Consider the following 27,683-nt stretch of genomic DNA (forward strand, 5'->3'; position numbering starts at 1 on the left):
TGATCTTTCTCATACATCGCCATGCATCCACATCAGCACACATCCCTGTGAGCTCAGAGGGAGGAGGGAAGCTGTTCTAGGAAAAGTGTGCAATGGTGTTATCTATATAAGAGCACTCTCACAGCACATCCAAAGAAGTGTAAGCTGGAGTTCTGTGGGTCACTGTGGAGCTGGACTGACTTGGAGGGGATTGGATACCTGTCCCACAGCTGGGTGAGCTTTCCTGTAGGCATCACTATAAATTGTCTATGAATTGCACGGTCTCTGAAAAATTACTTTCAAATCTGAGTTTTATATTGATATCTGAATTTTGATCCCTAAGTTACCCTTGCCAGTTACTGGAATTGAATTATTTTGATTTATTGATTTATTTGCTTTATTGTTACCGCTAATAGTCATTTCTCTGATTATCTAAATATGCCGTAGAGAAAAGAGAAAGTATTGTTACTGGATGACCTTAAATCTCCATTGTAGGATCTAGAAATCTGGTGTCTCAGGCCAAAGAGGTCAGTTGTTCCATTTAGTTGGTAGAAAAAGGCCTGGTGCCCTGATCAGCTGCAATCCTTTTTATGCAAAAAAGGATTTTTTGCATTATCCTTTCAATCTGCTGGCAGTGCTCAAAACACCAGAAACATACTGAAAATGATAATTGATTTGTCCTGCTGACATGGGCACCAAGAGAAACTACCAAATCCAGTCGTTATGGCAAAGGCTGGCCATGCCCAGTCCTCAACATCACTGCAAGTGAAACACTTTGGCTCTGTCACAGACTTTATTTGGGGAAGTACCAGAATCCACTTTAGAAATTATTTCAGTGAGGGATTTTAAGGGGAACCTGCCACTGTTTTCAGTTTGTTTTAGATGCTGTACTATGAGTTGCAGGAATCTGAGGAGCTGGTTGAGCTACAACATCAAAAGTTCCAATGTGAGACACAGCTAATGACGAAAAGTGGAGATATCTTCTGCTGTTTGAAACCAAACCAGCTTCCTTTGTCTGTCAGTACCACAAGGCCCATTAATCCCTAGTGTGCTTTCTAAATTCTGCCCCATGGCCACTCTCGGGGTGTTCTGCAAAGTGAAAATAGCATCTAATTGGCCTCCATTCTTCAATCTTCTTAAAGAGCCCAACCAAAATCACATGTAGTCAGCAGTTCCTGATGTAAGTTTATTAATTCTTGGGCATATCATAACATTCTCATTTGGTACCTTAAGTGAAGTACAGCTGATGACTTGCCATTTTTGTGCACTGCTATGTGGTAGTGACAGTGAATGCCAGTCTCATGTTGCTGATTTCAAGCCAGTGACTATTGATGTAAACTGGCAGAAATAAAAAATATTTCCAGAAATGTATTTCGGTTTTGGGGTACCTGTTCAAAGGTAGGTGCAAAAGTCTCATGTTCAGAAATATGATACTTGGTATTTTTCAAAACCTGGCTCCTCTGTATGTGTAGCTGAGACACACTTGCTATTTGAACTGCCCTGGAAATGAAAATGTAGGTGGTTGCTTCTGGTGTTTCGGGTTTTTGGGTTTTTTTCTCTCTCTTGTTTCTGTAACTAACAACCTGAAATTCCACTTCCCAGGCCAATAGTGTATCTTCTGTAGTGGAGCTTGTACTTCCCCTGCTCAGGACTTAGGAACCAAGATTGGAAGTGACAACCCCCATTCCTTATTCTTCACACCTCCACTTTCTCTTGCCTTTCCAGGAGCTCACCCACTCTCGCTTGTAACTGAGTGCTTCCCATGGAGGCCTGGGACTGCAAGCAAAGCATTTAGTCCACCTGTAGTGGTTTGGATTTGTAATGGTGAAACCTACCTGCAGATTTTCCCTGCAGGAAATGAAGCAGGAAATGGAATCTTCTCAATTTCCTTTACCTCTGTGTCACCCTGTTCATCTTCTGATGAGATGATACTATGGTTGAGGAGCATTCAGAGGATTTTTTCTTTCCCCTAGGTTTTTCTCCTGACAAATGTAGTGTCTGTCAATCCTTACATTTATTTCTCTTGAAAGTGTGAATTATAAGAATGTTCTGGGTTGTTTGGTTTTTTTTTTTATCTAAACAGATTACAGACATTGGATGTAAAGCAATTTATTACACTTTTCTTCCACAGTATTAATTAATAGGAAACTATCTCCATTGTGTAAACCTAGGTTCCAGGTTCCTGGAAAAAGCTATTTTATTCTGAGGAATGATCAACTTAATCTGTAAATATATGACTATGCTGTCATATATTTATGTGCATTTTATTAAAAGGGGATGGGAAGGAGGAAGTTCTTGTTACTTTAAACTTGATTGTATTCTTTGTGCGTTTCCTGGAGTCATATCTCAAAGAAGGAAACCAGTCAGACTCTTCAGAAGTACCATTTCAAATCAAATAGTGAAATATGTTTTAAACAAGTAACAAGTATGTAAATGTATGCCTTCAAGTAAGTGAATCTCTAAAAATTGGTAATAATTTCATTCTGAAATTAAAATCTCCTTGGGGATTCATCTTCAGTGACCCTGTCTACACATCTATTTTGTCACTTGTGCCAGTGTATGTCAGAGAGCATGTATTCTGTGCTCTAAGGCCAGCTCAGTGCCCAAGGAGGTTCTAGGCTGAAGGGAACAAGCAAAAACAGGAAATCACTGGAATGAGATGGAAACTGGGGAGAAGCAGACCTTGAACAAGGTGAAGGGACCACCGAGTCCCTTTCTTGAGTCCCAAGATATCTCTTCAGTGGTTCATGGAAGACAGTGGGTGGCAGATCCTCTAGTTGCAGTGCTAGAGTTAAGAGAATAAAATGAACCTCTAGCACACCTTGTGCTATTTAACAGCCTGCTCTGTCTTTCATGGTATAGCTCCCTGTGCATCTCAAAGCTGGGAAGCTGAAGATTATCAACTCACCAGCACAGTGGGGTGTCAGGAGGCAGGAAATCTTGTTGAGGAGTTGAGGAGTTCAAGGAATAAGCAGCATACCAGGATGCAAAAGGAGACAGCAAACAGCCTCATCCTGCGTTTCAGTGGGATGACACACATGTGGAGGTGATTGTCAGCTTGCAAAGCCCTTCTCTGGAGCAAATACTGATATTCCTTGTGGGATGCTGTGGCTAGACCTTCCTGTAGGACTTCCTCTCACTGCTGAATTGTAATCAAGTGGGAAATCTACCTTTCTTGTCAATCAGAGCTTCCCAGTAACAGCAGAAGGACAAAACTGGCAGGATTCTTGGCAGTTTTGCTGCTGCCCATAGGGTACTGATTATTCTTAATGAGTCTTATTGATTTCACGGTGCAGCTTCTTGGGAAGAGCAGAAGCCTGTCTGCAGACTCAGAAACACAAGCACATCAATGGTCATGTTTTAGATGTTATTTATGCAATCACATGGGCAGGGTTTTTTTTGTTCTTGCTGTGTTGTTCAAGTTAAAGGCTAGATTCTACAGCAGTTGGTGATTTTAAGAGCCACATCCTTCCCCAGTCTCATCAGGAAATCATTCCACTTACCACTGGAGAGTAGGTGAGTGGGTTTCTCAAGCCCTCACATAAACTGTATTCTCAGCTTCAAGAGAGAAGGAGTTACATATAATTTGACAATAACCTCTTGGGAATGTCTGGGTGTGATGCTTTCAAGACAGCCTGGTTTTTGTTTTGGTATTGGTTGGGCTCTGGCTGCTGCATTGATCCACCCTGCACAATGATGCTCTTTGCCCTGCCTTCTTAGTAACAATCTCTGTTCTAAGGTATGGAAATTATATCTCTAAATTCCAAGCCCTAACTGAAGAGCAGTGTATGGAAGGATTCCCCCTTTACCTAGACATTATGTCTCCAGCTCATTCTCTCCCCTGCCCCAGCTCTGGCAAGAATACCAGCAAAAACAAGTGCTGTTTGTTTGTGTTTTGATGTAAAACCGAAAATAAGAAAATTACTGTGCACTTTTTTCTTTCTTTCTTTTTTTTTTTTCAAATAAACAAAACAAACCAAATGTTTCCCAACACTTTTACCTTCTTGGTTTAAAGCTCCTCATTCCTGTCAAAACACCCATCAGGCAGTCACTCTCTAACTAGCTGCCTGTGGTATCCTGTTGCTTGCCCTGAGTTTGGAATCTGCAGGGGGTTTGCAGCTCTGAGACTAATTCTTGAGCAGGAAAGGTGAGATTTTGGGATTAACTCCATCCTGCCCCCAAAAGTTGTTTTCCTAAATTGTAAGAAAATAAATAAAGAAGTAGTCTCCCCTGCAGATAGCCCTTTCCAAAGCTAGACTGCTTTTTTCCCCCTGTCCTTGCTGCAGTGTGGAGAATGGCAGCATCTCCCTGCCAGTGGGAGTGATGGCAGTCAGATGATATTCATCCTTCAGTAATTAGCTAATTGGCACAACCCTCTGCCTTTCAGCCTGCACTTCTTAGCATCACACTGGATTTTTGACCTGTGAGAAGTTTGCTTTGAAGGGCCAGCCTGATCCTTAAGCCCATTAGGCAGATGCCAGCCCTGGCGGGGCATTGCTCAGGAGCTGTGGGCATGGGCTGGTGCCAGTTGTGTTCTGCTGGTCCTGCCCTTCTCCAGGGCAAACCTGGCCCACAGTGCTGGGGACTCAGCTCTGAGGACAGGTTCCCCCTCGAAGATTTTTCTCCTGATTCCCAGCTCTACACACAGTCCCTTCCCTGCAGCATGGAAGGGAGAGGAAAGTTTTAGCCCCCCCACAACCTTGGAGCTGTGGAACACAGCTGGGGCAGGATGCCAAGCTTTCTGGCTTGCTGGCCTCATCTGCTGTGGCAAATCCCCTTTTCCTAGGTTTCTGAGGGTAGCTGTGGCCACAAAAAAAAGCTTGGAAAACTTTCCATATCATTTGCAAAGCCGCTGTCAGAGTGACGTCATCTTACAGAGTCTGTTTAAAATTAAAGCAAAAAATATAAAATATAAAAGGAAAGCATTCCCTTGCTACCTCCTCTCCTTATCTTTCACTTAAAAGTAAAGGAAGTAGAACACTTTAAAGCAGCTTTCTGTGTATTAAATGAACTGAAATGCATCTTCTTTTTCTCTTGACTTTCTGCCCTCAACCAGGTAAAGAGCAGGTCCACTGAAATATTGACTATCATTAGTCTGAGATTAGGATTTTTTTTCATCTCTCAATGAAGCACAGATCTTTTTTTGGTTACCATCAGCTTTCTGTCATAGTTGCTCCTGTGTAACACTTCCACTTTGATATGACAATGACTTTGTACAGAGGAAAGGACCTTTACCGGGGGAAGGATTGTTTCAAGAATCAATGAAGGATGAAACAAAATTGGCAGCATATAATTTAAAATTTAAAAAAAAAAAAAAAAAAAAAGGTAGGAGCAGGGAGGAAAGAGAGCACAACTAGGCCCTCTTAACAATGTGCAGTTGCTCTTTCCCAGCTCACCCATTGACTTCCTCCTGCCCTCCACAGGCCTGGCTACTGTGAAACCTCATGTCTTCCGAGTGATGCTGAACCAAAATCAGATTTTGCTTTTAGTTGTTCAATCACATTTTCCTTCCTTGAGCTTAGAAGGCACACTTGGGACTTTGTAGTAATTGCCTCCCCACGCTGAACTGCTGATACCTTTATTGGATTGGCATAGGGTTTCAGAGGACTGTGTTTAACATGCAGTGAGCCGCAGCAATGCAAACAGCTCCAGTGTTTAAACAAGCATCCATTAGTCCAGGAAACAAGACGGTGCCAGCCCATTTGGTGCTCTTTAGAGCTGGCAGCCTAAGGGGAAGGGTGCAGCAGGGGTTTGCTGGGAGGGGGGAGCAGGATGGGGGAGTCACAATTGCAGTGTCAGGAAAACAAGCAAAACATCTCGGTAGGTTTGTGAGAAATGAGCTGGGGAGGGGGGAGCACTTGGAACTGGGGACATGTGCAAAGCTCATTACTATCTCATTATGTTCAAATTGCAGTCTCCCAGAAGATTGGCATTAATGTGTGATGTGCTGGAGGAAGGGGCTACAGGAGAGCAGCAGGGATATTTTAAGCAAGCTTTTTTTTTTCTTTCTTTCTTTTTTTTCCTTTACACTGAAGAAGCAGAAAAAAATAGTGCGTGCCAGCAAACTATGATATTTTGTGCATCAGCCCAATACAGTGCACTTCATCAAACAAGACCAGTGCTCACTTGGGCTTATCATAGCACCCACTAGCATCTTTTAGTATTTCCAATAAACCTGCTTTATTTTCAGCATTGCTTAAGTCAATTGTAAAGTTTGGCTCAGTGTGAAACCTCCAACATTCAACGTCTCAGGCCAGGATTATTTCTCCCCACCCCCAACTGAAAGGATTAGGGAGTCCAGAGGGTACTCAGACTTTTTTTTCCCTCCCATAAGTTTATGGGTAGAATGATGTCCAAAATACTTTTTCTCATGCTCCTATACTGAAATAGCTTTTGTTTTATCCTTAACTGGGGCACTGCAGTCATTACCTTATCAACTGATGAGCTGCAGTCATTAGCTTATCAACTGACATCAGTGCCTGTACTTGCTTCTGCAGGACCACATAACATTTTTCTGATTAAGATCTTGACTGCCCTGTTACTGGGAAAAGACCCATTAGTTTTAGAGCCAGTTATTCCTTAACTTTCTGTACCTGAACATACAAATCCTCTTAAAAAATAAAAGGCAGCTCTCAGCAATGGCTTATCCAAAGAAGAACCATCAAAGACTTCATGTAGTGGCACCTCCCGCTGTGCTCCCAGTTGCCGAGTTGCCTGATTTATCCCCTAAACTTTCATTGGGAAGACTGGAGTCATGAGAGGGACAGAGAATGTGCTTCTTTTGTACCCTGCAGCACTGGGCTTTCATAAAGAAGTGTTTCACTAGCACATCCTAGGAAGACCTATGGCTTTTGCTTTCCTGCAGACATCTACTCATTCTGAGATTGCACACAACACACAAAAACCATTGTAGTAGGTGGCGTATTGGAGGAGATGTTTATAGCCAAACTGTAGGAAAATCATTCTTCTTCAAATCCTTTTCAGCTACAAGAGCAAAACAACAGTTAAATTAGTCCTGACTCTTACAAAATGCTTGCAAACCCATAGAACTTGGTTCAGACTGCATATTTTGTTTGAACTTTATTGCCCAGGCTATTTGTTATGTGTTTATCCTTCCTAGTAAACTTTCTTTCTTTTATGGAACAATATTGGAGCCCTCCAGTGGCCAAACTAATCATTCTGAGAAATGGAGATCAAGTTCTGCCAACAAGGTTGATTTTTTTCTTTCCTTCCCTATTAAAAATTTAATTTGATGTTCTTTTCATATTCAGAATTTATGTGGAGTTAATTTGAGTCACAGCATCATATGTGAAAAGTAAGGAAACCTAGGAAAAAGAAAAAAGAGTCTCTTTGCTTTTCTAGGATCTCCATAATTTTATTCTTCTATATTTTTAAAAATCTAAGGAGCTTATTGTTTAATTAAATTCTATTAGATTTCATTTTTGGAGAGGATCCCATTATACATACAAGGCAGGGAAAATGCATTTTCAATATCATGACAATTCACATTTCCTTAAGTGACTTTTATCAGTTCTGTGACTTTTTATCTATGATGTGACTGGTCTGTTCTCTAGCAAAACCTAATTTTTCAACAGGACATCATAATTTGTTGCAGGGGCCTCAGCGCATTGAAGATTTTGGCCTCAAGGCTCTCGGTCGTCTGTGGCTTTCACTTTCCATGTTGAAATAGATACTCTGCATATATGAAATAATAGCTTTTAATTACATTGTGTGGACTGAATATTAGTGAGAGGAGTTTTCTTTAGAAAGGATGTTGAGTTCCTAACAGCTGAAATTGCTTACTTATGCTTCCTCATGTTTAGTATGGTAGTTATCACAGTCCTTCCTTCTTCCAAACTGTAATAACAGTCTTTCAAAATCTAAAATCAGATAGGTAGGTTCTGGTTGTGTTGGAACTGCAAATTTTGGGTGGAGGTGGGGAATGAACAGGAGAGGAGACGAAAGTATGGTCAATTGGTTATCTTCTGATCTGGTGACCACAATCTGGCGTTCAGTCCATGTTCAAAAAGCAGTAAAGCAAAGGATTAAGGTTGTTCTTTTGTAGCAGTTTGTCTTTATTTAGGAGCTACTGGAAATGAGTTCCTACCACATTGCATTGTATAGCTGCTTCTTTGTAAAATCATATATTGTCATCAAAACGCCTCATAACAGAACATTGAAAATCTTGTAGAGGGAGGGTTCTGTTTATTTCAGTAAAGATCTTTTAAGTAGCATTTCTTCTGCAAACACTGGGTATAGAAAGAGTTGTTCTGGGTCATCTCAAAGAGACATTTAGTCCAGTGTCCTCTCAGTGAGCAAGTAGAGTGTAATAAAGAGAGCAGGCACACAGTCAGCCTTCCCTGGCAATTCTTCCAGCTATCCCAGGTCTAAGAGCCTCTTGCTGAGCCCATCTGTACACAGTTTGCTTTTGCAGCCCCCTGTATATGTGAAGAAGGTTTCTTCTTGTTCCTGAATAGTGGGGTGAAATGAGGAAAGCCAAGAAAACAGCTGTAGCAGAAGCTTCTTGTTTGCACTACATATGGGGGGCATGTTACGCAAATTCCTCTCGTGGCAGCAGATGGAATTCCTGCAGCAACCCTAGGCTTTGTCTCCTTTCATGCTCTTCATGAGTATGAAAATTGCTGGAGGAGATGAATGCCCTGCTTCAATTCACCTTTTGAGGAAACTGCTAATGAGGTCAGTTTTCCTCGTGGCTTCATCCAAGACCGTAAACACCAGCAGAGCTGGGGAGAAAGCAGCTGGGAAGGTGGGGAGAAGCTGTTTGCAGAATGTGAGCATGCAGCAGGCGAGCAGAGACCCTGTAGCTGTCACAAGGAAGGCTCATGTCCTAAAGCTGCCTTGCCTCCTGCAGCCACAAAACTTGAGGCTGCAGAAGGCTCACGCTGTGAGGCTGTGAGACCTGAACTGGAATAGGAGAGGGAAAAAGCTCTTAGGCAGCAGCACAAGAGCAGCTTTATCCCCACGGGGGACTCCTGCATGTGCAGCTTTACTAGGAGAAGCTGGAATGCCAGAGCACACAGGCTGTCTGCAGCCCTGCTGCTGGGCAGGGACCAAGAGGAGAATCTCTGCAGTTCTGTGCTTTAGGCTGAATCCTTGTGAATCTGAATCCAGTGAGCTACCTGGGCAGACAGCACTCCCAACCAGGGTGCTTTGCCCTGTTGTGTTCCCCTGCAGCTCCTTAGGGAGCCTTTTACCTGGGGCCCAGTTCTGTGTTGGTAGCATTTCCATGCCTTCTAGAGAAAACTTTGTTCAGTAGGTTATGCTGCTGTAGACAGACATTGGGAATGCTCAATGGGAAAAATACCTGCTTTAGTTCAGGCACTGCAGTCCTTTCTCATTAGCAGGGAGAGGAGAAGGCTGCCACTACTTTACTGATGAGTCAGGAAAATCCTCTATGTTTACAGTGTTGAATGTTTTTAATATGATTATTGCAGGTCTGAATTTGGAGTTTGGCAATATCAGAAAGCTTTTGAGTTTTGAGGGAAAAAAAACAAGAAACAAAGAAAACAGTAATGACTTATGTCCCCAGATACAATGAAATCACAGTCTCCTGCAAATCCTACAGCCATCAGGGCTCACACTATTCAAAGTTGTTCTTGGCCTCAATATCATCCACCTGGCATTGAAAAAAAGTCAGTCTCAGGCAGCTGTGCCTTTTAAAGCTGGGCCCTTACTGTAATTCTGAAATATGCTAATTGCCAGGCTTTTATTTTCATTTGACTGTTTTGAAAAGCTTAGAAGAAAGGAGGAAAAATAAAGGAGCTTTGGAAATAGCCCCAGGAAAAACCTCAAGCTGCTTCCAATGTAATTTCCTTTAAAAACAAATTTTGTACTCTGTGAAACTTTTATCATACAGAAGATTTGCACACAATCCTATGTGTTCAATGTCTATGTGATTTTATACAATTTCTTTAGCATGTTTGTTCATTGTTACAGTTGTTACTAAGGTTATTATAGCTGTCATTAAAGGAGGAAGTGCATGCTTACCCCAGAGTTATTCTATGATTCCCTGTGTGTCTAATTATAAATACTATTTTCCCCCGTCTCTACAGACTTTGGTTAGAACATCATGCTTGTAACACTACTTACTGTTTATCTGGGATTTAAACTGAAGCTCTTCCTGCTAGCTCTAACCTTCTCCTTGCCTCTCCTCAATAACCCAGAAGTGATTGAACATGTAAGTTGGTTACTAAGCAAGAACCTGGAGCTGCACAACCTTCTTTCCCTTGGCAAAGCAAGAAAGTTGCAAAGAGTAAATGTAGAATCATTATCATAGTCCAAGCTACGAAGATTTCAAGCTTATTTTCTTAGAGTTTAGTGGAACAAAACTGAAGCCTCTGGAAATGAAACAGGGGGAGAGACCCAACCCACACAGACAGAAATCTTTATTAAACACAGATGTCAACAGCAGTAGCATGTAATTAGCACCCTAATTGTGACTGGGCAAATAGCAGTGGCTTGGGGAGGGTCCAGATGGAGGCGTCTGACTGTGGATGTGTCTTTTTCCACTACTTATCAATGCTCCCTTTAAGGTCAGGGAAAAAAAAAAAAAAAAAAAAAAATATCTTTCTGGAGCATGATTTATCTCATCCCATCTTGGCATGGTATAGGGGGTATGAATTGTATTCTTAAGACTGGACTGACTTGACCTGGTTTTGCCTGCACCTTTCTTACGGTGCCTGCAAGGAATCCCAGACTCCATGTCCTGTTCATAGTTCCCCATAAACACCCCTTGTTTTTCTTGAATAAGAAAAAAAGGAGAATAAAAACACATTGATCTGACAAGATATAGGGTATTTTGTATTTCCACTGGCTGGGGACAGGATTTGAGAGATTTGAGTCCAATTCTAACCCTGCCACTGACTTAATATACAGCTTTAGGCAACTCCCTGCTCTGTTTTCTTAAGTGAAATTTAGAGATTTAATGTGTGTTTGCATCTGAATGACAACATTTAAGTAATAAATTATGGGGGGAGGTAGAAGGGCTGACACACAAATTCCACATAATTCTGGTAGTAGACCAAGGGTACTGTGTCTTCAGAACTAACAAATTAAGAGCACTGAGTACTAGGTGGCTTATCATTCCTACAACAGGAGAAAAAGGAGGGAAGGGGAAGTCCTTTAAAAAGAAAAATAAGATTAGTGGAAGTCCATGGTATGAACTCACACTGGCTTATAATGCATTTCTATCATGGCTTATCTAACAGTAAACAATAATGTCTAGTGCTTCAGACCTTCAAGGGGTTTAGGAAAGAACTGTAGTGTTTTCTGTGACTTGGTCTTTACCTACAACAACAAGTGCTTTATTTTCTTGCACTTCTTTAGCACTGTTAAGGGCACAAACTTTCAGTGGTGAATGGGACTTGAAGTCTAAATTTAATTTTAGTTAGCTGCTAATATATGCTTAGTATGCATAGATTGCTGAGATTAAAACCCATGTGAGTGGGCAGTGACTACATGTGCATGTGTGCACTTGTGTGTAAAAACCACAGATTTTTTTCTGACAGCCAAAGGAAAAAATAAGAAAAAAACCTGTGTTGTGTATACTGGGAATGTACAGACATCTGTAGCAATATGGGTTGCAACTCCTTCCCTTGGAGGGCTGTTTTCAAAATACACAAATAGATAATAGTTCCTGGTTGTAATGTGGTGCATGGCCACAGCTAACTGGGAATGTAACCTGTTTGGCAGAACACTGCCCACCTTTCTCCTGGTAATCCTTTTTGGTTTGTGTGGAGAGATCTCAAAGCCTTACACACCTGTGGGATTTGGGAATCTTCATGCCATTGCTGCCATGAATCCAGCACTATACTGTATGTATATTCAGAGTAGGATGGGAGAGAGGAGGAGGTTTATCCTGGGATGGAGACAGCTGCTGTGGATGAAATAGAGAAGGTAAGACCTGAGCAAAGGTCTTGGTCTGATCTTGTCATTTATTGCATAAACCATTCTTTGTACTTTTGGTTGCTTGGTACACTCAAGGTGAACCATGTGTTAAATATTGTGCTGAATCAGGGCCTTCATTTGCTTAAAATCTTTCTCTTTACACTTCATCAGTAGACTTAAATGGTACATTTGCAGTTCACACCACACAGCATATCCAGTCTTGTGTGTCTGTGACTCTGGTAATTGCTGGGAGCTGGGAGACCAGAGTGCTTTTCCATTAGTTTTGCTGTGACACCTTTGTGACACCTGAGGTCAGCTTGATGTGAAGGTACTGAGGCCACAAAGAGATGAAGTTTGTATGGATTACTTGGCCATATTTAGGACAAATCTGCTATTCACTGCTGTCAGCCCTTTAGCCCATGGCGAATAGCTCCCAAACTGTGCTCAGAATAATTCAGAATATGTCTGGAACATCCTATACAGTCCTTTGATTCCTTGAGTCTTCAGAGAACGTTGGTGATCCTGCCTTTTTTTTTTTTTTTTTTTCCTCAGTATTTGCTGTAACTTGTATTGAAATCAAAATATGAATGCAAATAGGAGTTATTCCATTAGACATAGTGTCTATATCTGAAGAAATTTGGATGCAGAAGAAATTACCTTATCAATGCACTCCTAATTGCTAGTGCACTTAATGGGATTCACCCTGAGTGTGTTCAAGGTCAGGCTGGATGGGGTCCTAAACAACATGGTCTGAGGTCTTACCCCTGCTCGTGGCAGGGGTCTTGGAACAGGATGGTCTTCAAGGTCCCTTCCAGACCAGACCTTTCTGTGGTTCTGTGACCCAAGGGATTCAGCACCTCTCAGGATTGAGCCATGGGTTTTGTCCAGGAGTCTTTCAGAACTCCTGCTTCCTGTGTTCTTTTTAAAGAGATATGCGAAGTCAAGATGAACAACCAGTTCCTGCATTGCTCTTCTTTCCTAGAGATGGATCAAGCTGATTGTGCTGATCAGGAAATTGTTTGACTGAAGAAAAAAGCTGTCTCTGACATATTTTCTATTTTGGGATTTTCAGTTATTTGATTTTTTTTCATGGTCAGTAGCTCAGCACAAATTTATTTCCAAACTCATCTGTCTCATGTTGGATTTTTTTTCCTTTCCCCAAAAGACACATCTCATTACTATGCAAACAATTAAAATGTAGAAAAGATATGAGAATTAATTACCATGCAAAGCATTAATTTCCCTCTCCTTTCCCCATGCTTGGGTCTCCTTTGCAATTCTTACTGTATCATTAATTGTTCAATCTATACTTAGATAACCTGTGCTCCTTTAAAGGTATTTGTCCTTTCAGAGAAGTCTTCAGCTGACCTATGTCCTCGGCCAAGCTGCCTATTCAGGGAACAGATGGGAAAAACGAGGCTAAATTTACCATTTTGTTTGCAGCACAGTGTGACTGATTCACAAGGTTTTTCTTTTAATGTCTTAGTTGTGGAAATCTGTTAATTTGATATTTAAATTATTTTCAAGTGGAAACTTCATTTATGATGTTACCTGAAGAGGATGACTAAAATGTGTGGGCTTGAACAGGCACAGTGTATAGACTGTGTGGCTCTCGTTTCCTTCCTTTTCCAATTGTATGAAACACTCTGCTTCAGAAAGCACGAACTTGAACTTAGTCATGTGGAAGAATCCCTGGAATTACTTAGCCCACACTGATTTGAGGAACTGGAAGGTGCTGCTTCATGTACCTATGGAATAAGTAGCTTTGTTGCCATGAGGTGATGTGTGTTGGGAAATAACACCAGTGATGTGAATGGAAGACAACTGTGTCATTTCTGATTTCAGCCTTCTGTCAGTTTATTATCTGTCTTCTAGAGATCATGCACTAGACAGGCTTCGGTAGTAAAAGAGATCCAATAGAATCTCATGGTCCATGGAAATCTATGGTGTCATCAGGGGATTACTGTCATGCCTTCACCATCTCTTCTGGCTCATTCTTTGGAGTTTCTCTGAGAATAGTCCGGAGTAATATATTATGTATGTAGATTGTGCCATGGCAGTATTTTGCAAGCAGCTGGAAGGTAATTTGCTTGCCCTGAGCATAGGAAGGGCTTTTCCCCTTACATCAGTTAGACAAGGTTTTAGTCTGTCAGTTCTGAAGTCAGGAACAGAGCTCACATGCTACTGGTGCCTTAATGACAAGGAAAGCAGAGGCTGTGTCACAGAGCTGCTCCTCCTTTGCAGAGGACAGGAATGCTTTCATGTCCCACATAGCTCTTTGTGAGGCAGGCAGGATGCCATCAGCATACTTCACTAGCCTTCTACGACTTGTGCTTATCCAAGGATGAACTGGGACAAGATTTTTCCCAGGAAACCATTCCTAATGTCACATACACAGTTTAAAGAGCTGCTGACTAGCTATGGCACATGTGCAACAGCACTAGGTGTGTTGTTTTGGTTCTTCTTAGTTTAAAACACAAGAGGTTCCTGCATTTCTTTTCTTACCTGATTTGTAGTTATTTAGGAGGCATAGCTTTAATAATCTCCAGTGTCTGCTTTTTATCATTATCCTCTCTTCTGTCCAGATACAAAGCAGATTGGAAAGGTTGAAGACTTATCAGAACAACTCCCAGACAAGTTGATTGGAGGCTGCCTGACTAAATTCTCATAACACACCCTGAAGATGCAGCTCATGCCATCTGCAAGGACAATTTCAGAGAGAGCAGATCTTGGCTGCTGGGTGTGAGAGGCAAGAGTAGGCACTGCCAGCTCAGTAGTTCAGCTTGTAGTCTCTTAGCACCTTCCTAAGACTTTTGCACAAATGGAGCAGTGCTGGCACTGCAATGAGGTGACTGCTTTGCCAGTGTTTGCCCCATTGGGCCAAAGTGGGATTCAGTTAAATAGATCTGAAGAGGAGTAAACCATGTAGACCATACACTTGGGCAGGAAGGCTCTTTGACAGTGATAGCAACATTCCATCCATGAATAGTTTGTGCCCTAAAGGTCAGTTAAACTTGCTGGGCAATGTCTTTGCACTCAGCTTTTTTCAAGCTGCTTTAGCACACACCAGCATGCTTACCTGGCTGACTGAGGGCAGGTGGAGTCACAGCATTTGCCTGGTTTGACTTCTCCAGTGCTGTTGCTATTTTGCTCTCATGCAGTGCCTTTTTTTTTGTTACCCTTCTTCCCTGTTCTCTGCTTGATCTCCCAATGTGATCCAGCTCCTGCTGGTGGCTGGGAACCTGACAGGCTGTGCTGCCAGCTTTGCATCCAAGAGTCGCCATGACTCTAGTATCACTCTTCAGGGAGTAACCCTTCCTGTCTGATCAGCCAAAATGTGAGCAAGTGGATTGTTTTCCTCTCTGCTAACTCTTGTAGTTTTACCCAGTGTCTTGATCATCATTTTACTATTGCTGGGAGGTATTTTGTTCTTCTGGTGACTGACGGCAAAAACAAGGGTGATGACAGATCCCAGCAGTCCTTTGCAGGGAGCCCCTTCCTGAGGCAGAGGTTACTCTATGAGCCTTCAGAGTTGAACAGACAAGGTTGGCAGGATGAGATTTTACCAACTTCAGATAGATTTCACAATATATGTGAATTTCCTGTATATTTAAAACATTGCCCTGGCCAATAAGAGCTGGGCAGTCAGGCCTAGCATGGAGAAACACAGCATGTGCTTTAAATTAGCCATTGTGCTCCAAAATCAAGTTGCTACATCAGGTTTCATCCAGTGAGTTAGCAGGCATCAGTGCCATGCTTTCATCAGCATGAAGAAATTAAGACAGTAGGGGAGTGGTTGGCTGCATGAAATACTTTCATTTGTGGGAAGTGCTGACCTTCGTGTTGCTTGGCTGCTTATCTGAGTTCAGCTCCAGCAGAGGTTTCTGAAAGGATCCACCTCTGCAGGACACTGCAAGTGTCATTGGGAAGCTCCTATGGAGCTGGTGGACTTAAAACACTGGTGATGAGGTGTGGCTGTACCTCAGGCACTGGCACTTCTGGCAACATTGACTTTTTAATGGCAGCGTCAGAGGTGATACAGCAAGGAGGTGCATGCAAAAAATCCTTTCAAATGTTGAAGCTGAAATTCTGGCATGCAAATGGCAATGCTGATTATACCTTACTGATCTTCGATGCTGTCATGTCAAATCCACTTGCTTAGTGTCACTTCATAGCCACCTCTGGGACACTTCCTGAATTGTTGATAGGATTTAAGTGCAGAACAAGAAATTAAGTAGCAAACTTTACTCAGTCTTTAGGGTGCAGGCTGGAGACTGCTGAATTGGGGTGGTGTTTGGCAGAGCTCATGGTCAGTACTCCCTGTTGGAGGTAAGAAGTATCAAGATCTTTCTATAGAAGCTCTAGGAGAAGAAGGGAGAAGAACGAGGGGGCAAATTCAGGAACAGACTCACTGGTGGCAGGGAGAATAGAAACCCTAGAGGAAGGCCCAAGACTTGAATTCTTTTCATGGAAAGGAGCTGAAGGTCATGATGGCTGATGGGCCAGACTGATACCACATGAAGAACTGAAAAGATCAATTTTTAACAGAATGAGTCACAGAAGAGCACATGGAGAAGATAATAACCCTTGTTTTTTGTAAACATGAATATCCTCTGAGTAAGATGGACTTCGGGCTTTGGCTAGTTTCTCTGCTTTCCCACAGGGAGAAAAGATAGCTCCAGAGCAGGGCACATTCCAGCAGAGTTGGGCAGCCAAGTGGACAAAACCTCTCAGAATTGTTGCCCTTGTCTTGTATTGAAGTGGCTGGAGCTGCCCTAGGGAGAGGAAAATCAGTGGCTCCGTGTAGCTGGTACACAGAAACATCTGCAAAAGTGACATCAGCCTCCTTTTCCGGGGGGCTCACAGAGGAGAAGTGGACCTGTGTTAGACCCTGTGAACAGCTTCTACTGACATAGAGAGAATTTAGCCTCTTGGCTCCCCTCTGGTTTTTGTGTTGGTTTTTTTTTTTTGTTTTTTTTTTTTTTTTAAAGGAGCAATGAGAGGATATTCTGCTGCCACAGCCTCAGTCCCTGCTCGCGCGCGACTGGAACAGCCGCCCGCCAAAGGCAGCGCCAGGGTGGAGGATGGGCTGCCTCGGCTGTTGCTATAACAACAGTACCTCTGTCTGGTTTCTTTTGAAAAATGAATTGCTGCTGGCGAGATGAAGCGGAGCAGCTTCTCCTCACAGATGAAAACCCAGCCGACAGCCTCCACACACCCTGGTTTATCTGTTGGGTCTGTCACGGCATGTCCGAGCAGCTCTGCCGAGGATTTCAGGATGGGTTGGATTAGACCATTTGGGTTGGTTTGTGTTCGCGTGCACAGGCTGTGTCCCCCTGCCTCGCCTCCAATTGAAAGTCATTCAAAAAGTCAACCTGCCAAAATCTGACCTTTTCTCATTCTTCAACTGGAGTTTTTTCAAAGGCATATAAAGAATCAAGAGTCCTACTTCACCCTCTTGTGCTTTGGGGTAGAAAACTGCAGTGAAATGGAGATTCATCAGCCAAATATTTTTTGTGAATAAAGCTAAAAGCTTATGAAGCTGAAAGGGGGTTGTTTTATTTCAATATTTTCCTTTGATTTATTTCAATATTTCCTTTAATTTTTCTTCTATGCATCAACAATCTTCTGTTCCTAGACATAAATCTTTCAACTCCTGCTAATATCTTCATAACACACGGCGTAAACCATGCACAAACTGTGTACTTGTACTGAGAAGGAGAGGGAGGGGACTTTAAAAGGTACTATTGTACTTCAGGGATAGTGTTTATAGAGGGAAGAAGCAGTACTGGGATTTTAGTCTAAGACATTGTGGAATCCTGCTTGTGGTAAACTGTTTGCCAGGGTATGCTCAGTGTAGGGTATCCAAGCCATTCAAGAGTTAATATGGTGATTGGGAATGAAATCAAGATATGAAAAGGAAAGTTTTCGTTAAAGTCATTTGATAAGAGTATTTCTGTGTTGTACCTCAAAAAAGGAGATGCATTTATTGTAATGGCTCCCAGCTCCCCCAAAATGCTGGAATCAAGGGGCTTCCCCACCTGCAAAGGTTGTACCCAGCATGTTGCCTTCAAACAAACCTTTTGTGTTAAGTCTCTGTCTACCTACAGTTTTTTTCATGAACAAACAAAGAAAATAAAAATATTAGTGCCCGTTAACCCCCCAGATCCTAAAGTCTCTGGAGGAGGACAATGTGGAAGTGCAAAATTAGAATAAGTTTAATTTAATTTATTTTTGCAATGAGGCACAACTTCTGTACATTTCATATTTCATAGAAAGTAGTTTTCATGTCAAGCTGCTTTTTGTTATAATTCATATTAAACATGATTATGAATATTTATATACTGGGCTTGCTTTTACTTTCACTGAAGTCACTGTCTGTTTGTACAGGAGGGACATCAAAGTTCCAGTACATGATGAAACTTCAGGAACTGATATTTTTAGGGCTGGTTATTTGCCACTAGATAGTTTGGATTCTTTTGGTAAGCATTCATATACAAATAAGATTATAGATTTAGGATAAAATGGTAAATGTTTTAAAACCTGAAAGTGTGAAACCATGTAAAAGCATATTACTCTTAGCAATATTTTAATAAAGTATTCATTCAAACTTGCAAAACATATGGAATCAGTTAATTTGTATTCCTCAGGAGATAATCACTCTCACTAGTCCCTGCCTTGTTATTAAGACAAACTTTTTTCCCATCTTTTTCTTATAGGAACTTTACTTCATGATGGGAAGACCACCACCAGGTCCTGTTCTTATTTTAGCCCAGCATTTGGTCAATATGAACTTGGGGTAAAGGGCCATGACACATTTTGAACATTTCTTCAAATCCTGGTTTTGCCTGTACACTCCCATTGAGCTTGGTCTTGAGTCACTTGCTGTTTGGGGAATGTTTTTCTGATGTGGCAATAGCGACTTTGCAGTGTGATGGCTTAGGAGTTGAAATGAGTGATTTTAGCTGTAAATTGTGTGAGTGGCCCATTAGGGGCAATATTTAAATATGCTATTTTAACCTATTATATCAGCTGACCACCTGCACTTGAGGCCGGATTATGCTCTTTCTTTTCTTGCCCCGGAGCTGTGCTGTTGTACTTGTGAAGCAAATATCCTATCTGTACCATCCTTTCCTGTCTCCAGAGTCTGATCCAGGGTTATATAAAGATCAGTGGAACCAAGTCAGCTGTAGGATTCTGCAGCAAGGCAGATACAGAACTTAAAAAGCAGCAAGGAGCTGTAAGGCCACACACTGATGTTCAGCTTAACATGAGTTGTAGGGGAGGGAGGCAGCCAAGGTGAGAGCCATACCATAAGTCCCCTTGTGGGATCTGATTTGGATCCTTCACAGCAGTCCTGGGCTTCCTTTCCACATGGCTGCTAACTGGCACAGATTGAGGCAATTCCCCCCTCTGGGCAAGCACCTCTTGCTAGCAGAGCTCTGCTGCTGTGGCACAGAAAGATGCGAAGGTGTGGACAGAAGGTGATTCTCTCCTGCAGGGTTCTGTGCTCTGCAGCCTGGTGGGTTCCTGCAGACTGTGGTTGCTAAACTTAACTGTGCCAGGCTTTAATCTAGAGAGACTGGCACAGTGTACATTTCCACCTACATCTGTGGAGCTCATGGGGGCAAGAGCTGTTGCATTTGGGAGAGGAGTGGGAATGGAGTGACAAGGACTTGATAGCAAGGCCCAAAACATGCCCACAGCCATCTTGACACTCAGATTACTGCAGGCTAATTCCCCATCACAGTCTGCAACACAGGGAGAGGAACTTCTTGGTGCAAACCACTGGCCGTACCTGTTCCCTCATCTCCAGAAACTGGGGAAGGGAGAGACTCAGGGTATGGACAGCTGCTACAGAGCTGCATAGGCATAAATTCACAGAATTTAAGAAGGGTTGGAAGAGACCTTAAAAACAATCTAATTCCAACCCCCTTGCCATGGGCAGGGGCAGCTTCCACCAGACCAGGTTGCTCGGAGTCTCATCCAGCTCATCCGGCGTGGCCTTGAACTCTTCCAGGGTTGGGACATAGCTTCTCTGGGCAACCTGTGCCCACGCCTCACCATCCCCACAGGGAAGAATTTCTTGCTAATATCTAATCTAAACCCACCCTCTGTCAGTTTAAATCCATTACCCCTTGTCCTATCACTTGTAGAAAGTCCTTCTCCGGCTCTCTTGTGGGCCCTTTGGGTACTGGAAGATGCTCTAGAGGTCTGCCCAGAACTTTCTCATCTCCAAGACTAACATCCACAACTCTCCAAATTCAGGGTTTTAAGACCAAACACCAGAGAAGGAGACCAGCCATGGGGTAGGGGCTGTGGTTACAGAGCAGCTGGTCTATGTGGCACAGAAGCCAGAAGGTGGAGGAATTTCTGCCTGTGGGAGGCTTGGCACACACTGGCTTGGTGCAAGGTGGAACAGGCAGCAAAGTCTCCGTCACTTATGCTAACAGTGACCCGGGATTCTTATTCACATTTTAATTATTTTCCCACATTAAAAAGCTGTTCTGCTCCAGTGCAAATCAAGGAGTTGATGGTCTGCTTAGACTCATAGCCTTGCCTTTCTGCTTGTTTCTCTGCAGAAGAGCAGCCTTGCAGTAGCTTGGAGTCCCGTGCATGCTCAGCTGTGCTGCAGCAATACCTGTGCTGGCTACATCCCTCTGCATTGTGTGCTGAAAGAGGCCAGGCTGGCCTGAGGGGCAGGAGGAGGGCACAGCCTTCCCAGAACAAAATACAGATTTGCTTGCCTGTCCTACACATGGGATGAAAAGGGAACCAGCCTTCTGGGATGGGGGAAATAAATGGGATCTGGATTATGAGAAGAAAGAAGGTTGAGGACCTCTAGGTTAGGGAAGGGGTGGGAGTTGCATATCTGGGACTTTCCTACCAGTAAGAATACTTTAAAGACTGATAAAATCTTTCAGCATTTTGTCTTCCATTGTTCTAGTATCAAGGATGCAAGTGTGTCCTGAAGGCGTTTGCTAGAGCTGTGACCTCTTTACTTCCTCCCCTCCCCACTATTGTTTCTGGCCTTAGCTGAAGAGAGATGCTTTTATTAGCCTCCTACATAAGTAAAGGACTCCACTTGGGTGTGAGTGGGGAGGACTGCTGCTTGCTACAGTTCTTTGCTATGCTTCTATAACCTGACTTAAAGCTGATGTTAATACATTATTTTTTATAAAATTTCTTTTATAAATTTCTTATAAAATTCTAAAACATTTTTGCTTTTCTGTAGATTTGCTTTTATTTCTGTTAGCCATTTATGGTTTATGTTAGCTCTTAGCACATAGCTGGTTTCCTTTTTTCAATTATTTGATTGAGTTAATGTTATGCAAAGCGCCTTCTAGTTTCTAGGGTGGATTTTCTTTTTCTCCCTTAAAAGTGATTCTCAATGTGTTAGCCAAGAACATAGGGCTAATCAAATGAAACTATGTAATTTTTTTTGTCAACAACACATTTCAATATAAGTAGTCAATCAATTATATTGCAGTTATTTTTTGAAGAAGTTTCTAGAAACTTGCAACAAAAAAAAAAGTCAGAGTGATTAGTAAATTTTAGTGATTCCTAAAAAAGGAATCTTTTTTCGTTCTCTTTTTTTTGTTCCATTTTAAGTCTTCTCACTGTGTTAGGCACACTGTTTAAATCTCATCCCTGTATTAGGCACTAAAATATTGAACTAGTCAACTTGCTCCCTAAATTTCTTGGAAGTTAGCACAGACTCAGCTTGGAAAGCACAGACATATTTTACAGTTCTGCTTTCCTAATCAAGGGAAGGTTTGCTTTGGGACAGGGGGAAGTGTTTGGTTGTTTGGGGCTTTTAGACTGTGTTTTCAATTTGATTAAGGCATAAGAATGAAATCAGAGAAACTTCCTAATAAGTTTTAAAACTGGCTTGATGAGGAGTATCTTGTCATAGTGCCCGTGAGCACTTATTTTGCATCTGCAAATGGTTGATTTTTTTCTTTCCTCTTGTTTTCTTTAAGCTTCAAGAGACAGTCAAAAGGAAGTTGGAAGGCGCACGTTCACCTCTGAATGGAGAGCAGCAGAATGGAGTTTGTGATGGAAACTTTTCTCCGACCAGCAAGCGGGCACGCAAGGATGTGCCAGGCATTGAGGCAATCAACAGCTTGCCCATTAATTTGCCTTTGCCTGCTGTTTCTCCTCTTCAGCAGCTTGACATGAAAGCTCCTCTGCTCCTGCAGAACAGTAGAACTCACAGGAGTGGTCTAGAAGACTTGGGTGAAAATGGTGGGCTTTCTGAGATAAAGCTCCCTGTTAATGGCTGCAATGAGCTGGATGATAGTTTTAACATCCTACACAACAAGGAACTAAAGCAAGAGCCTCTGGATGACTCCAACTGCATAGACACTTCTGAAACATCTCTTTCAAATCAGAACAAGCTCTTCTCAGACATTAACCTAAATGATCAGGAGTGGCAGGAGCTCATAGATGAGCTGGCAAACACCGTCCCAGAAGATGATATACAGGATTTGTTCAATGAAGACTTCGAAGAGAAGAAGGAGCCTGAATTTCCCAGGCCTTCCACAGAGACTCAGGAGAGTGCGAGCGTAAAAAGTGATCCATCCCATTCCCCATTTGCTCATGTCCCATTAGGGTCTCCCCAGGTCAGACCATCTTCTTCTGGTCCTCCATTTTCCAACATCTCCTCAGGCTCCAGCATTGCTTCTGCATCCAGTGCACCGCTGCCCCCAGTCCCTGCTGGGTCACCAGCAAACTGTGTTGTCCAGTCCCCTCAGACTCCCAGCCAGAGCCACACTCCCGGACAGACACAAGTGCGCTCTGGAAATGGCTTCCTGATGAACCCAGCATCAGCCGTGGCAGGATCAGGGCCTGGGCCGGTGACCCTGCCTAGTGCTGACCTGTCCCCAGCTGAGCAGCTCAAGCAGATGGCAGCCCAGCAGCAGCAGAGAGCCAAGCTCATGCAGCAGAAGCAGCAACAGCATCCAAATCAGCCATCAAGCTGGTCACCGGGGGGGCCCCCATCTAGTCCCTACGGAGGACCCTTCAGCGCAGACAAACCAAATAGTCCGATGATGTATTCTCAAGCCTTTAACAACCAAAACCCTATAGTGCCTCCTATGGCAAACAACTCCCAGAAGACCACAGTTAATAACTACCTCCCTCAAAATCACGTGAACATGATCAGTCAACAGCCAAATAATTTGGTCACAAACTCCTTGGGCAAGCAGCCCAATATGCTTTCTTATGGCAACACTAAACCTCTGACCCATTTCAATACTGAGCTGAATCAGATGATGACCCCAGCAATGGCAAATCCCGGGAAGAACACCATGATGCCATACATCCAGCAGCAGCAGCAGTCCCAGCAGACGCAGATGCCAGCTCAAGTGGCGCACCTGAGCGAGGAGCAGAAACGCATGCTCATCATGAAGCAGAAAGGAATGATGAATCAGCCCATGGCATATACAGCACTCCCTGCCCTCGGTCAGGTAAGTGGTGAGTGCACAACATGTGGGAGACAGGAGGCCGATACAAAGGCTTTGTACAATAGTCCTCTTGTATCAACCAATACAGAGGCCAACACCTCTTTGTCCAGTCTCCTCCATTCACCCCTTCCTTCTCCTGCAAAGCATGGAATGTCATTGCAGATGGTGGTATTGGAACCTGATTGTTTTAAGAAAAAACTGAAATTATGTTGCATTACACTTTAAATATGGTCTTAATTCACTGCTCTTTCTCTGTGCCTCTTCTGATGAGTGCTTAATGGTCATTCTGGGAAATTTTGAGTCAGAAGTCACTCTTCTTTGGAGGATTTATTTGCTTTTCTTTCATAATGCAAGAATTGGTGGTTGTGGATCCCAAACCACTGCATGGCTTAATTTCCAGAGTCTAGTTAGCATTGTAACAAAATGATGGAGCAGTTGGTCCCTTCTTCTTTGGGTAGAGATCAAGCCAGATTTAAACAACATTTTTGGCTTTTTGGGTGCCAATTGCCTTTGGCTTTCACTGCAAAAAGTATGAACAATGGGATGCTTTAAGTGGTGTTTGGACTATGATGGTGAGATAAGACGGTTTATTCTGGGACTTTCATGCAGTCTTTAGCAACCCCAAGTATTTTGTCTTTCAGAAAGAGGTTCAAGCCATGTTGGCTTAGCATCACTGGCATCACTGTCTCACATGTATTCATGCTAAGCTCTGGTGCAGCAGTTGCCAGGCTTGGAGAATATTTTGTCCTGAGTTAATAACCAGTTGGAATAGTGGTTACATCAATGCCCTTTCACCTCCTGGGTCAGGGTGTTCTTAGTTGTGCAGCCCCTGTAAAGATCTCCCCGCTGGTGTCATGGAAAGGTTCAAGAACAAATTTTTTAAATGTTGTATGGAGAGTTTAAAAATGGATTGAGGTTAATAATCAATTCCCAAAGTAAGTGATGCCTTCACAGAAGATATGTGCCATCAAAACACATAAAGAAGTCTGATATACACTAATAGTGTATAATACACGAACAGAATTGTTGGTTGATAATTTTAGCATAATAGCTTTTCACCAAATTAGCTGTTTCCACACCACCTACAAGGAATGCTTCATTCTGAGCATGGTTTAACTGTAATGTGTGTAGAAATACAGGAATGACAAATTTTGTCATTCCTTCAAGCTTATGGAGTTTGGAGATCAATCAATGAGGAGAAAGAAGAGCTTCATCAGGTCAGAGCACATCACATATTATTTAAAATTAATTGCAAAACAAAAAGAAATGTTTATCTGCCTCCTGGTTTTGGTTCAGGATGTATGGTGACAGCACAAAGGTTCATATTTTTATATTATTTCTGCTTGGCTATTTTATTAGACATAGGTGATCTAAAGCCTCTTCTTTTGAGGAAGGTTTATCTAGAGAAATACTGCAATAATGACATAGAACTCAGACTGTAATTGTAGCTACAGATTTATCAGTTTGTAACTAAGAGGCAGAGGATGCTTGGTCATGCTGCCTAATGGTTTGTCATTTCTTTCTTTTGCTTTTGTTAAATCTGCTGAATTCAAAGACCCATCAGACAGCTGAGAGGATGAACTGCCTGTGTGAAAGAGTTAATGCCATCTCTTCCGTTTCATAATCAAGAAATTAATGTTAGTATCTCTCTGCAATTCCACAATATGAATGGGTAGCCAAGGTTTCATAGATTTCATATATATAATCTCATTCAGTTCCTCTTTTCTTTTTTTTTTTTTTTAATGTAGGGAAAACTAGGTATTTGGATAGAATTAGACATTCTTCCATAAACACGTCCAGATATTAAGTCATTTCTGTGACGTACAAAGAAGAAACTTAAGGCAGAGTCATACTTTATTACATATTATGTGCAATTCACATTTATTGATCCATCCAGGATGAGGGACTTCTTGCTTTTGTGTAGACATCAAAAGGTCCCTTTACTACTTGTGGAACTCACTTGCCTACACTGAAGGGATTTATTTTGATATGAAAAGTTGAAGTAATAGGTTTTTAACTGTAATGTATTTCTTCCTTCCTCGTCTCCTGCTTCCCTGAAAAGCATTTTCCTGTGGAAAATGAGCTTATTATTGTGAGATGTGTGTGATGGAACTTACTGTTTTTGCAAAAGTGGTAAAAATGTTGATATTGTTAAGTTAAACACAGACTGATGCAGATTATCTGATTCTACAATTTACTACATGCTGATAGTCACAGATGAAAAATAAGAATATTGCACTCTTCAGTTTGAAATAAATTTCTGAATGTAAAGTGAATTTATCTTTCTGTCAGTTTATAGTTTTTACTTTCATTGTAGTTTTGAGGTTTGACAGAGATTTGTAAAAGTGTATGTTTGTGTTAAATAATCACAATTATTTAACAAATTATATTTAAGGAAGAAAATAATATACCTGTTGCATCTAATAGGTAGCAGTGACCATATACTTCTGTCAAGTTACTCTTACAAAGTCATATTCAAGAACCAAAAGCTGATTAGAGATCATCTGACATGTACATAAGTGCCTTGGCTTGTTTTCTGTGTGCTGCTGTAAAATTTGGGTATGGCTTAATTCTGTGCATGTGTATGGATGCTAATTAATACCCATTTGTACCTGAGGTACTTCTGTTGCAATAAGCAGCATTCTTATATGAACACATTGCTTCAGTTGTCCGGTGTATTTTAGTGAAGTACACCATTGTTTTCAGTCCAGCTGGGGCTTTGCAAATGCTCTGTGGAGGTCAGCTGTCCATGGCTCTGATTAATGTGTCAGTGCTTTGGGCAGTGTCCTGGGCATGCTGAGCATCACTGCCTAGTCTTGTAAAGAGATGAAGCCTTTCCTCTCAATATTTGTGTGAGTGGTTGGTCAGGCAGAGTGCTAAATCAGCAGCCTAGCTAGCAGAACTAGTATCCAACAGAAGTAGGACTTCTCTAAAGGATCTTTGCACTGTGGGTATTGAGACTCTTCTTGTCAGATGTATTAGTGCTTTGTTTTGTTGTGGAGGTTCAAGACCGATACTGGCACTGTAGCCCTCCACACACTCTTGCTGAACAACCCGTGTGCCCTGAACCATTAAGTCCTATATCTTGTTTTATACCTTGTTTTTCTTCACAGGAGCACTGGTTGGGGTGTTTTTACTCAAAGCATATACTGGTTTGGGTTTTTGAGTCAGGGATTTTTCCAGTGGTGGACTGAAGGTAATTTTGATGGGATTGTTTTCTGAAACTGTGTTAAAACCATAGGCAGATCCTGACCCACCTATATCTAGCAAAAGTCATGGTGGATCCTGACTTGTCTAATTTATCGAGACTCTTTCCTACTAATATTAGTTCATCCCTGACTGTTCTCCACTTGGTCAGAGTCACACTTAGAATTCCCTGCTCTCTACCTTGCTCCATGTACCCTGATCTGCCCTAAACCAAATTGTTAGTTTGTGACTGTGTGGCAGGTGTTGCCCTTTTTTGCTCTTGGTTTTTCTGTGTGGTTCTTCCATTCTTGCATAGCTGGGGTTCATAGGCTAATCCAGCAAGTAGATTTTCACAGGGCTGGTAACTTTCTTGGTATTTGAGGGGTAGAGGTCCTCTTCTCTTCTGGTTCTCATGTCATAATAACAGACATCAGTTCCCCACCAATATGGAACAGTGGCTTTGTTTAGACTTTTTATATGATTTTAGAAATAAAAGGAAGAAAACCCGAACCACCTCTTTCTCAAATACACTGTTGTTTAAGCTAAAATGTTCCATTAAGTTTTTGAGATGTATGCAAGGTTTTATGGGAGGCAATTTTTCTCTTGTTCCTCAACCCAAAATTTCAAACTGAGGAAAAGTAAAAACATTTTCTTTGGGAAATTTAGGAATAATTAATTGTGCTTTTTCTTGGTTCCAGCTGTTCTGTATGAATGCATAATGGTAAGGAAAAAAAGCAACCCAAAGGAAGAGCTGCTGAATAGCTGGGGCAAAATTTGATATTCAGAGCCAAGTGTGTGAGGGAAAGTAATGAGAGGCCAAAACAAAATAGAATTTTCTGTGGGTGTAAGAAAAGTAAAACTAGACTGCAGCTATTTGCCTGCAAGGGACTGTGAGAATGCTGCAATTATTTCCTAGTGAAACCACTAGTTATTTTGTTTAAAATTGTAGGGATGTGAATGAAGGAGAGAAATGACACCATCCTGCAAGCATATCTTTATATTTAATTATCTGTCCTTTGTTTTAATCTTATACATTCAAGATGCATCATCTGCTCAGTCTGGTTTTGCATGCCAAAGGTAAAGGGAGACCTGTGTCCTGAGAACATTTCCAAAACATAATCATCATTGTTTTTTAGAAGTGAA

The 27,683-nt window shown here is 42.0% G+C and overlaps 1 protein-coding gene across 3 annotated transcripts in view; it reads left to right on the forward strand.

Moving 5' to 3' along the window:
• Window positions 1–27,683, forward strand: part of MAML3 (mastermind like transcriptional coactivator 3) — a 242,857-nt gene that overhangs the window by 134,270 nt on the left and 80,904 nt on the right. For all 3 annotated transcript variants that reach the window (XM_021526487.2, XM_077783030.1, XM_077783031.1), the window contains exon 2: window positions 21,870–23,357. In XM_021526487.2, the coding sequence (XP_021382162.1) occupies window positions 21,870–23,357 (1,488 nt within the window). The remainder of the gene's footprint in view (window positions 1–21,869; window positions 23,358–27,683) is intronic.

This window comes from Lonchura striata, chromosome 4 (assembly GCF_046129695.1).
Source record: "Lonchura striata isolate bLonStr1 chromosome 4, bLonStr1.mat, whole genome shotgun sequence".
Classification (NCBI taxonomy): domain Eukaryota; kingdom Metazoa; phylum Chordata; class Aves; order Passeriformes; family Estrildidae; genus Lonchura; species Lonchura striata.